This window comes from Arvicanthis niloticus, chromosome 7 (genome assembly GCF_011762505.2).
Source record: "Arvicanthis niloticus isolate mArvNil1 chromosome 7, mArvNil1.pat.X, whole genome shotgun sequence".
In the NCBI taxonomy this organism is placed as follows: domain Eukaryota; kingdom Metazoa; phylum Chordata; class Mammalia; order Rodentia; family Muridae; genus Arvicanthis; species Arvicanthis niloticus.
In genome coordinates this window covers 39,166,613-39,179,027 of record NC_047664.1, presented here as the reverse complement: position 1 = coordinate 39,179,027, position 12,415 = coordinate 39,166,613, and the positions used below count along the sequence as shown (strand labels likewise).

The 12,415-nt window shown below is 41.0% G+C and overlaps 1 protein-coding gene across 3 annotated transcripts in view; it reads right to left on the bottom strand.

Annotated features, from left to right (window-relative positions):
• Fam193a (family with sequence similarity 193 member A) overlaps nucleotides 1-12,415 on the bottom strand; it is a 128,030-nt gene that overhangs the window by 49,988 nt on the left and 65,627 nt on the right. For all 3 annotated transcript variants that reach the window (XR_013111800.1, XM_034508351.2, XM_034508352.2), the window contains exons 6-8: nucleotides 10,148-10,272; nucleotides 3,997-4,144; nucleotides 358-435 (exon numbers count right to left, since the gene is read on the bottom strand). Coding sequence is in view for 2 of the 3 variants with exons in the window: in XM_034508351.2 (XP_034364242.1) it covers nucleotides 358-435; nucleotides 3,997-4,144; nucleotides 10,148-10,272 (351 nt within the window). In the remaining variant the exon portion in view is untranslated. The remainder of the gene's footprint in view (nucleotides 1-357; nucleotides 436-3,996; nucleotides 4,145-10,147; nucleotides 10,273-12,415) is intronic.

The window sequence follows — 12,415 nt, the reverse complement described above, 5'->3', positions numbered from 1 at the left end:
TTTTGGCACACTCAGGCAAAGGGGCCTCTGTCTCATCCTATTGGTGGGAGGGAGCTTAACTTCAACCTGATGCAACTGGCTAACTGGCACCAACAACAAATTCAGGGAATACAGGTCCTTGTACCAGTTCTCACAATTCCTACCAAGATTATTCTTTTCAAACATGTATATGGAAGACTATGAAACAGTTATTTGCAATCAGCTTACCTGAAAGTTAAATCACTATGTCTAATGACTTTTATACTGGCAGGAGATGTCAATGGTCTTCATTAGTATCTTGTCACAGAAAGCATGCCTAGATACTAAGGTGACGCTTGTTGTGGACAGTCATTTACATGTCTCTCGTGTCAATCTTACCTGTTCTTCAATTAATCTCCTTTGCTTAAAAATCTCCCAATCTTCTGTTAACATGCGCTGTTTGGTTTTCATTGTCATCTAGAAAGAAAATATAAAAACACACATAAAAACAAAAACAAAAAAACCTTAGTAACAACTACACAGAACACTCTCAAGGAAGATTCTTTTAAGTGATAAAGTCAAAACAGGAGTGCAATACAAAACAATGAGCTATCACATTTCAGCCTACTGCCTGACACTTAAGAATATTATCATAAGGACTTTCCTCACATGGAAAAAACCTCAGGAGCTCCTGACCTCGGAGATCAGGGTGCATTCTGAGCAGAAGAAAGTAAATGCTTGCTCTCCTGTACTTGACAGGCCAGAAGCCTGGTTGGGGACTCCTGGAGCTGGTCTGTTCCACCCATGTGCAAGACCTTCCTAGTCCTGAGAACACTAGCCCTGAGAACACTGGTCCTAATACCCTTCATCTATATGTAATGTCAACAATAACAACAACATAAAATACATTAAAAGTAAAAAAAATGAAGTATAAAACAATGCCATTTGAGAAGGAAACCTGTAACAGACTAATGAAGGAACCATAAATGTCTGCCAGCCCTTTTCGGCACATTTCCCATCCCAGGAACTAAGGCATGTACAGGCCAACACATACCCCTTTCTCTCAAATTTCCGAGAGCAAAGATCTGCAGCAACTTCTCAGTCAGAGCTGAGACTGCTAACTGGAATGTGGGGCTCAAAGCAGACACCAGCTGTTATTATAGTGGGCACTGTTGCAAGCAACTTTACTATGTCCTCCACAGAAAGTGCTCGGTGTTGCACATGCCTGTCTGAAGTGCAGAGTGCCTACATCACACTGGATCCTTGTATCATTGTCCAGTAAAGTGTGAAAGGCAAACCTGGATTAGTATAGGTGGTAACCCTTTACAGGCAACAGGAGTCAAGTTCTATATGGTCTTAGCATCAGCACACATGGCCTGTCCTGTGACATATTGTATACACAAGGATATCTTGGTTTTAGAGCCCCTTTGTAGATTGTAACCTTAGCTGACTTGAATAGGCACAGAAGCAAGCTCTCCTATTTTTTTTTTTTTTACTATCAATTCAGTGGTACTTTGTATACCTTTAGCTCCTCAACCCCTTCTATGTATCACTCACTATGATGACAAGAGTTAGCCAGGTACAGGCTGGTGTTTAGTGCTATAGTTTAGCTCTTTTGTTAATATATATATATATATATATTGTATGAGTGTTTTGCCAGCATGTATGTCTGTATACCATATGCATGATGGTGCCCATAAACACCAGTAGAGTGTGTTAGATTGCCTGAGACTAGAGTTATAAATGGCTATAAGTTGTCATGTAGATCATGGGAATTGAACCTGGGTCCTCTGAAAAAGCAGCCAATGCTGTCAACTGCTGAGATATCTCTCCAGCCACCTTCAATCATTAACAGGCAGAGTTTTCACAAGTTCTCGACTGTCCGCAGAAGGTCCGTGTACTGAAGACTTGTTTCTCAACAAAGTAACACTGGAAGGTGAAGACACCTTCTAAGAGGTGGCTTCCAGTAGAAGTTAGATCACTGGGGCATAACCAGGAAATGCAACATTAGAACCTCAAACCCTTTCTCTCTGCCTTCTGGAGCCCTAAGGACTTCCTCTATCATGACCTGCAGCCATGTGCTGTGCCACCTCAAAAGCACAGCAAAAGTCAAGGGAATCATAAACTGCAGCCTCTTCCCTTTAAGCTGGTTATTTAAGCCACACGGCTATTAACACTAGCGCTCAGGACGCAGAGAAAAGAGGATCACAAGTTTACAACTAGCATGGACTGTGGAGTGAGACCTGTTACAAACTGTTGTACTCTCTCATAGTGATGGGAAACTGAGGATTGTTTTTTTTGCTTCATTGTTTCAGACTACTAATGACCAATCACTACTTCTCCCTGACTTGGGTGCCCTTAATAAACTGTCATATTCAGATCCTATGAATGTTCTCTGCAAAGTTCACACTGTTCACAGTGCACTACAGTCTGCTTTGTCAAAACTATATATATATATATTACAAAACTTTTCGAATCTATAAAAAGTAGAAAAGCTCATGTAAAATTAAGTATCATTTATGTGATTCTTTCATTGTCACAATAAAAAACTGACCCTGGACTCAACTGCCAGGGACTTCCACTGGATCCTGGGAGACAGATCTCCAGAGAGAAATTAGCTTCTGCTGTGGCCCCTAACACTCCAGGACCCAGATCTCTTTGTTGCCAGAACAGCAGGGTTCAGAAAGCAGATTGTTAAACACACAGGGCTCAGAGGGAGGGTAGTTACTGGCTCCTTTTCTGTGGCTACCTCTGCACAACTGGGCTGCTAGCTACCTGTAGGATCAGGAACTGATTCTTGAGGCTGTAAAGGGGATAGCTGTAACTGAGTCCCCAATAATACCACAAGTGTTAGCTTGGCCAGTCTCATACTCCTCCCTCCCCCAATCTACAAGTAGACCTTGCAGCTAACTAATCAGTTATAGTGTCAGTCTCCCAAACTACAATCTATTGTTCAACTCAAGAAGAGAGTACAACTGTCTATAAGGCCAAACAAAGAGATGATTTAGGGCCACTCCCACTAGAAAGATAGTATAGAGTTAACAAGTGGTTCCTAGCAGGGTCAACAGCCACACACAGCAGGGAGGGTACTGCAAAGGTAGGTAATGACTAAGCATAAGCCAAGGTCATATTGCAACAGAATCACAAGTGTCTAGGGGCCTCTGGCCCTATGACAAGCTCATAAGATAAACATCATCCATATGCTGACAAAAGTGGGACTAGTCCAGTGATTCCATGAGGGACAAAGTCATTAACAGGGAATGTTTTCACAAGTTCTAAACAAGAAAACCTCTTCCCAACAACTCAGCAGCAGACAGAGAGAAGAATAAAGGACTCAACCAGTATCTAAATGGCATAATGATCCTGGGATTTATGTGGGACTAGTTTATATCTCAACCGCAAACAGTTGCTCTTATCTGTTTACAAACTGTCTTGCACAAACAACTGGGCTGCCATTTCTCCTTTTATTACTCTCTATATCAATCTCTTTAAAACAGAACCTTTAAAACTTTAAAGCTGTTCTTGCTTGGCTCCATCAGAAACTCTAGAAAGGAAAAAGCATTGAATAAATGGCAGAAATACCATCTTAACAACATGTCTGGTGTTCCCTGAGACAGAGTGGCCACTTAGTATACCCATTTCAGGTCCATCTCCAGAAGGTATATCCCACTTGTCCTGCTATTCTCTTGCCTTTATGAGCTACCTGTTTGTCTGTCTGTCTGTTACCTACTGGACAGTACTGGATGAAGGGAGAATAGGCTCTGAATAATACCATAACTGATAAATGGCTGCTGAATCTGAAGGGCCTGGTAACTTCCCAAGGTCCTCTATCAGGACACATAAACAGTGGGTATAATCTCGTTGATGACTCAATTGTTGCTGCCACACAATAATAGTCAGATCAGAGGTCTGTGATGTTGCATAGTTTTCACCAGTGCATACCAAAAGCCTCTGCTGGGAGCTTTGCAATTCAGATTGTAGCTAGCAACTAGCATAGAGGCCCCAGAGTACAGGCTGTGTCACAAGGGCACTATTTACCTGCTCATCCACATAGGCATCGATCCTCTTCTGACATTCCAGCCACTCCTCAGCAACTTTGCGCAACTCTTCCTCAGAACGCTGGTACCTCTGCAGCAAGGTGCTGTACATGTCTTCATTGCAGGTGTCATGTGTGGTGGTTCCTAGCCTAGAAGGGAGAAGGCCTATCACAAAGGAAGAGCCCAGAAGTTCCAGGCCAGACAGAAAATCTTGACTGCCTGTTGCTATTGTCTGACTTTATCACAAAACATATCACTGCAAGTCTTAAAGATTATATATAAACTCTGAACAGAACCACATATAAAGGAGATGTTCAAATAAATAACAGCACCTGCTGAAAGAAACTAGCAGGAATCCTAAGGCTACAACATATGGAGCTGTATACACATTTCTTATTAATATACACTGACCCAGAGCAAAAAAAAGATGTTTAATGACAAATATAAAAACCACAAATCTTACAATTATACACATATGTTCTGAAGTAGAAATACATGCATGCTTTTAAAAAGTATGACCAGGGGGCTCAGCAGTTACACTGACTGTTCCAGAGGTTCTGAGTTCAATTCCCAGCAACTACATGATGGCTCACAACCATCTGTAATAAGATCCAATGCTCTTTTCTGGTGTGTCTGAAGACAGCTACAGTGTACTCATACATATAAAATTAATTAATTAAAAGTATGACCAAAGCATGTTTAAAAATATGTTGTGCATAAACACAGGAAAAATATGTATAAGAAACACAAAATTGTTTACAGTGCCTACCACTTCATGATTCTGTCTATAACAACTTAGTGATTTAATAATGAAGAGAAATAACAAAATCATTTTTAATCAAAAAATTTCACAGGTAAGTATGGACAGAAATAGTTGTCAAAGTCTTTTCCCTTCACTTTGTCAGGGTGGGTCATTTTTGAACACTATACAAACAGGGAATTCCTAGACAATCTACTGGTTACAAGGCTACCTGGCACAGGTGTCCATCTAAGCTCTGTACCAATGTGTGATATCACCCTAGGTCTCAAGTTGTATATTGCAGCCCTGAAAGAATCTTCTGCTGATTCCTACTGCTGCCAGCCTTGTCCTTTATTGAACTGTCCTTTATTGAACTATTCTTCAATATAAACCCCAATTCCCATGTGTGATGGTTTAAATGAGAACTGTCCCCCATAATCTGGGGTATCTGAAAACTTGGTCTCTGTTAGTGGTGCTGTTTGGGGAAGTTTAGCAAGCACATCTTGACTAGAGAAATTATGCCACTGGCTTTGAGATTAGAAGCCTCATTCCACTTCTAATTTGTTTTCTCTGTTTTGTGATCATGGCTGAGGCATGAGCTTTCAGCTTCCTGTTTTTACTGCCATGCTTTCTCACCAAGATGGACTCCTGTCTATGGAACGATAAGCCCAAATAAACACTTCCCTCTATAAGTTGCCTTAATTATCGTGGGTTTTTTTTTTTTTTTTTCTACAGCAACAGAAAAGCAACTAAGACACCATGAACTTCCATCCCGCCTTTCTTCCCAAGTGTTCTTCCTTCATATCTACCTATTTCAAGTTATAAATACAGAACATCTGAACCAAGGAGAGTGGAACTGACAGGGACCCTGAAGACTGCCTTGGTGGGAGGATGAGGTGGCCAGAGCATTCTCACATCACCTCTACAAGAATCTAAGATACAGAGGCTACAACAAATGGAGCCATATACACATATCTTCTATTAAGGACTAACGACCTGAGTCTTTAATTGGTAACTTGTCAGGAAAATGGGTCAAGGCAGGAGATGAGCTCAGAGAAAAGACTCTCAAAGGACAAGGGGAAAAGAGAACTTCTGTTTGAAAACATGAAAATATTTTGTAATTATTAACTGTAAATACTGTGAATTAATGTTACTGAACCATAAAATTACTTAAAATGGTAAATTGTATTAGGTTTATCAAAAAATTTAAAATCAATCAAATGGCACTAAATTGTAATTTTCAATCAAGTCAAATGGCACTGAATTGAATGTAAATGTACCATATAGTATATAAATATATCCCAATAAAGTGGCCAATAAAACAAGTGGTTTTCTTATGTTTTGTTTGTAACTATTATGGTTTGGCTCTGAAATGTCTTCCAAAAGTTCCTGTGTTGAAGCCTTAGTTCCCAGAACAGCATTTCAGAGGCAGGGCTTTGGGCATGCAGGGGGAGGGGGAGCTTTGACCTCAGAGCTATCTAGGCTATATAACAGGAACTGGTGGAAACTTGATGCACTTTATTCCTGAATCCTTTCTCTGCTTGGCAGTTACCACAAGGTGAACATCTTTCCTTTGCCAAGTACTTCTGTGATGGACTAAATTTTATGAAATGGGGAGCCTCCTTATAAGTTCATATCTGCAGCATTTAGTCTGTGTTAGAAAGCTAACAATAATAAACTAAGTTTCTCTGAATAAGGATGACATTTAAGCAGATTGTTTACTTATTTGTATGTGTGTGCAAAGCCATTTACTGCATGTGGTCTCTCTGGCTTGAGATAAGACCTCTTACTGAACCTGGACTTCAACGATTCACACTAATTGGCTGGCAGACCCTCATTTACCTGTCACCTTCCCAATAATGAAGGTTCTAAGAACATACAACCATGGCTTACTTTTATGTAAGTGCAAAGGTCTCAAACTCAGGTCTTTATGCTGTACAACAAGACTTCTTACCCAGTGACACCATCCTACCCCCAGTTACAGTACATTTTTTTAAAAATGGGTCTTACCATGAAAATCCTGACTGCCCTGAAACTCCCTAACTCCCTATGCAAATAAGAATGGCCTCTAAAATAATTTATGTTAACAAGAACAAAAAAAAAAAAAAAAAAAAAAAAGAAATTAAGCCGGGCGGTGGTGATGCATGCCTTTAATCCCAGCACTTGGGAGACAGAGGCAGGAGGATTTCTGAGTTCGAGGCCAGCCTGGTCTACAAAGTGAGTTCCAGGACAGCCAGGACTACACAGAGAAACCCTGTCTCGAAAAAACCAACCCCCCCAAAAGAAAACAACTTAAAAAAAAAAGACATTAAATAAACCTGTGCTGGCCACAGGCTGTTTGTCATCTCATAATCTATTAAGCCACATGTATGCACTGCACAGTTCACATCTCTATTTTTTGCCTACCTCCTTGAGACAGGGTCTCACTACATAGCCCTGGCTGTCTTTGAATTCATTTGAGCCTTCCAAATACTGAGATTAAAGTTATAAGCCAACATGCCCAGCTGGCTTTATAATTTTTTGTACGGTAAATGGGCCTACTACAACTATGTATTTCATTAGTAATTTGTAGCAAAACTTTTTATGACTTGCTAAATATAGATCTGAACACTAAAAATTCAAGTATAAACTATTCTTAGGTTCGACAAGTAAGTCTGGGGTGAGACACAAAGGAACAGCATTTTCTGGACTGACTAGGACTCCTTAGAAGGCATACTGCTTTCCTTCTTTCCTATACCTCATTTCCTACTCTTGAGTGTAATAGGGAGTGAACACTCTAAACTAGGATACTATTACTCTTTGGAATCTGACTGTAATTCCTAATGAAAAGAATATTCTGAACATGGGAGCAGAAAAGAAATCATTTCTGTCAGCCACTGGAGATCAAATAGATGACTGATACATCAAACCCAATACTTGCCAAGAAAAAAAGCAAAGGGCAGGTACCAAGACTTATTCTAGCCCCACAGGAGGCTTTGGGTGAATGTGATCCTCAGAACTTGGACAAAAGTACTTTCTTCATGTTAACTCTGGCTTCCTTTCCTGTCACAAGGGTCAGAGTCAGAAATTCCCATTGTAATGTACCTCCAAGAATATACTGTGTGGTTTTAATTTTTGAAATTTTATATATGTGTTTGTGTGAATGCATTTATCATCTATTAAATGTGTTTTTACATGTGTGGTGTATATGTGTGCATGATAATGGGTGTGCACATGCACAAATGTGCCATAGCTCACATGCAGAAATCAAGAGAACATTCAGGAGGAAGTCTTCTCTCCTTGCATTATGTGGGATCTGGAGATCAAATTCAAACTCAGGTCATCAGGCTTGACAGCAAGTGCCTTTACCTGCTGAAACATCTTGACTACTCTGTATCAAATGCTTTTAAATAGTGGGTATAAAAAGAATGGCTGTGAAGCAAACTGAGACTGAGCAAAACTGGTAAAACCCTGCAAAACGCATACCAATTCTGCACAGTACTTTATTCTGATTTCCTTGTGTTGTTCTTTCTGACCAACTGCTTCAGAACTGGTTCTTTCTCTAGGAGTGACATTTAGTAGGGCAAAATAAAAGTAGCTGCTGTTACTGCGTATCTACATGGTAACAATGTGCTATGTGGTTAACAGACAAGAAACAAAATCAAATAGAGATGATACTGAGGTAGCCAATCGCCATTCAACTCTACAGAGTACTTATCTACTGATCACAAAGAGGCTGGCTACAGGACAAACATAAACTCATACTTCAAACCTCCATTTAGCATAGTTCACCCCAAAAGATGCCCACTAGAGACTTTTGTACTTGTGTACTTGTCTTGTTAACAGTAGAGACTCTCCTGGTGAGAAGTGACATAGGCATTCTATAGTAGGACAAACCTAGATGAAAATGCATACCTAATTCTAAAGAAGTCTAAGGTACTCTAGCATCCATGTTCTTCCTCCTCCTCAACCTCCCTTTACCACAATGTAAGAATCCTACCAGGATCCGTGACTGAACCAAGGCCTGTCAAGGTAAAGCAATGTGTGCCAAAGCCTTTGTCCATTTATGAGGTACTATAGTGTAATGTTTTATATGGTATTATGGCTTGTTATTTGAAATTTCACGGCTGGAGAGATGGCTCAGCAGTTAAGAGCACTGATTCTTCCCGAATGTTGCGGCCCGAGCTGCCCCACGTTTGGGGGCCCAAGTGTCTCGGACCGTTCTGTCAGTGTTGGAACCCGCACTGCCAAAAGCCTTGGGGGCTCAATTGTCCTACACTGTCCCAAGCAGCTCCGGTTCACTGGTCGGGGTTCAGCAAGAGAGAGAGTGAGAACGGACACGAGGAATGGAGACCAGACAGAGTGTTACTCAATCCTGTTTATTCTTCAGTCTCTCTTCCTAGTCCAAGTCCCAAGTCTTGAGTTCCTAGTCCCTAGTTCCTAGTCCCTAGTGCCTCCAAGTTCCAAGTTTCCAGTTCCAAGTTCTCTTCCAAGTGCCTGCTACCTAATGCCTAATAACTAACTCCAAGTTGTACTGTCTAAGCTAATTCCTAGTTCCAAGTTGTACTCTCTATAGTGTCTGATTCTCTGTTACTCCAAATTGTTCTGAACTCTCCTATCTGCCTCTCGCCTTTTATATGTCTCACTTCTAAGCCACGCCTCTAAGCCATGCCTCTAAGTCATGCCTTTAATCATGCCCTTAGATCTTGTCTCTAAATCTGATCTCTAAGTCACACCCTTAAGTCACACACCCAAGGGAAAATCTTGGGTATCTAAAGCAAGATGTTATCAGAGTGTGCTCAGCTGTTGTAGGCTAATGTAATCAAGTCTCTTTTCAGGGTATATGGCTCAAGATGGCTACAAGGAAGATATTCGCCTTCTGTCGGCTCCCCATACCCGAAGTCTCAGCAACCACATTGGTGGCTCACGACCATCTGCAATGGGGTCTGATGTGTGTCCGAAGAAAGCAATGGTGAATATATTAAATGAATGAATGAATGAATGAATGAATGAATAAGTAAATAAATAAATAAATAAATGAGTAAGTAAATGAAATTTCAACTGGGAGCTGAAAAAACAACTCAGCAATAAACAGCACTGGTTGTTCTTTCAGAGGATGCAATTTTGGTTCCAACACCAACATGGTGGCTTAGAACCACCTGTAACCAGGGGAGCCAATGCCCTCTTCTGGCCTCCCTAGGCACTGTAGCATGTGATACACAGACATGCATGCAAGCAAGCAAAACATTCATATACATATAATAAATTATAACTAAACAAATGTTTAGTTGTATTATATCTTAGGTTTCTGTCCACTGTCTTTTTCCCTATGTCCTGTTATTTTTCCTTAAAGGACTTCCATGTGTGGTGGTCTATAGCCATATGTACGTACACAAAATTACAGCAATAGAGAATCTAAGTCAAGACAAAATACCTGATCTGAGACACCAGTGCTGGCAGGTTGCTCTGGAGAAGTGGCTCTGAAAAGACCAGATTTTCAAACAGATGTTTGTTATGCAGTTCCCATGTAACCTGGAACTTTTTCAAATGTTCGTTTTCCTAGTTTAAAAAAACAAAAACAATGACAACAGAAGAGGTAGTGAGTGGATGAAACTATGAAACTTTCCAGAACAATAACCCCCACACCCCACACCCCCGGCCCCAATGTCCTGCCTTCTTCTACACAAGCCTAGAACATTCTGCTTCTGAAGAGTCACTGCTCCCTGCCTGTGTCAAAACACACCAAACCAGATCACTAACATGAAATATGGGTTACTAACTCACTGCCTTCTAAGTAAGGCCTACCCAACCCCAACCTAGACATGGGTGGCAGGTGGATTCAGAGATTTAAAAACGACAGAAAGAAAAAACAAAACCCAAGACTGGAGATATGGCTCATTTGGTCAAGGTGCTTCATAGTAACCTGGTGAACTAAGCACAATTTCTGGAACCCACATGGCAAGAATCAGCTTATACAATTTGTCCTCTTCCAGAAGTATGCATATACAAATATATAAAACATTTTTAAAAAGAAAACTGTATTTGAGTCAGGACAATATTCTTCTTGACTGTCTCTGTGAAAGCTCCTTCAGATAGCTGCAGATATATTCTCCACTGGAGACACTCAGACAAGGCAAGAGCTTTTATTTTCCTAAGGAACATGAACAAGCTCTGCAAGCACTACAGACAGCAGCCTGCAAGGCCCCAGCAATGTCACTCTGGTGCATTGTGGGGAGCCAACAGAAGGCGGCTATCCTCTTACAGCCATCTTGAGCCATAGGAACTGGAGACTTGGAACTTGGGCTAGGAACAAGGGACTTCGAAAGAGAGAGAAGAAGAGAGACTTGAGAATAAACGGGACTGAATCACACTGTCTGGTCCCCATTCTTTGCATCCACCCTCACTCTTTCTCTTGCAGAACCCTGACCCGCGGACCGGAGCAGCAGTACAAGCCGGGACAATTTAGCCCCCAAAGCTTGGGGCAGTGCGGGCTCTAACAATTTTGGCCCCCAAGCTTTTGGCAGTGCAGGTTCCAACATTTGGCAGAGCAGTCCCCGACTGTGCATCACTGCTCTCTGACTCTTCTGATGTGTCCCACCTCTTTGTCTTTCTGGGGCACATACTACAGAGCTCAGGATTCCATTACTTTTCTCTAATTTACCAATTTTCTTTTCAGTCTTTTACTGTTTGTCTATTAAACTTTTTGTCTCCCTTCTCTTTGCTTTTGCACTACCAAAGTTTAACACTAGGCTTTGAACATGCAGCATAAGCCCATTACACTGATCTACATACTCAGACCCTTTTTTGTTTTGAGGTAAAGCTTCGCTGTGTACCTACATTGGCCACTAACTGAAGATCCTCCAGCCTCTGCATACTAAGTACTGGAGTACTGGAATTGAAGGTATGGGGGGGGAGGGGTAGGAGAGATTATGTGTTTCTGAGTTTATTTTGCCACAAACTGAGATGATCCTTTCCCATCATCTTAACCTTGACTATGAATTTAAACACATTTTATCTCCTTAGACATAGAAACCAGTTACTTTATAGCCTGAAAATTCACTATCTTCAGTGTTCAACTATAGTCTCTGCTTATTGTCAGTTGTGTTGCCTTCAATCTTTTGTGATTTTAAAACAAACAAACAAACAAACAAACACACACAAACAAATTAGGCTAGAGAGATGGCTCAGCAGTAATCAGCACTGGCTGCTCTTCCAGAGGACCTGAGTTTGAATTTTAGCATCCACATGGCATCTCACAACAATCTGTAACTCTGTTTACAGGGGTCTAGGGCCTCTCTCCTAGTCTGGTCTGAATGGAACCAGACATGAAGTTGGTTCACAGACATACATATAGCAAAACAGCAAACACATTTTTAAAAAAATTAAACTTCAAAACATAAAAAAAAAAAAATTTAAATTTCAAAACAAAGAAACTGGTAAACTTCTCATTTGAGGGGAGATGTTACCTATGCACAGCTTGGACCACTGCAAAGTAACTTCCAGGTTTTCTGATGCATCACAAAAATCAAGGGTCATGATAAACAGCTCCTACTCTCCTTCCAGTGCTCAGGTTGCAGTCACTTACGGGCCCTACACTTCAAGCTGACTCTATCCTGAACTAAACTGAGACTTTATTCCATACCAGGACCAGGAGGAATCCTTGGGACCAATGTTGATTTGAGCACACATGTTCTCAGGGTTC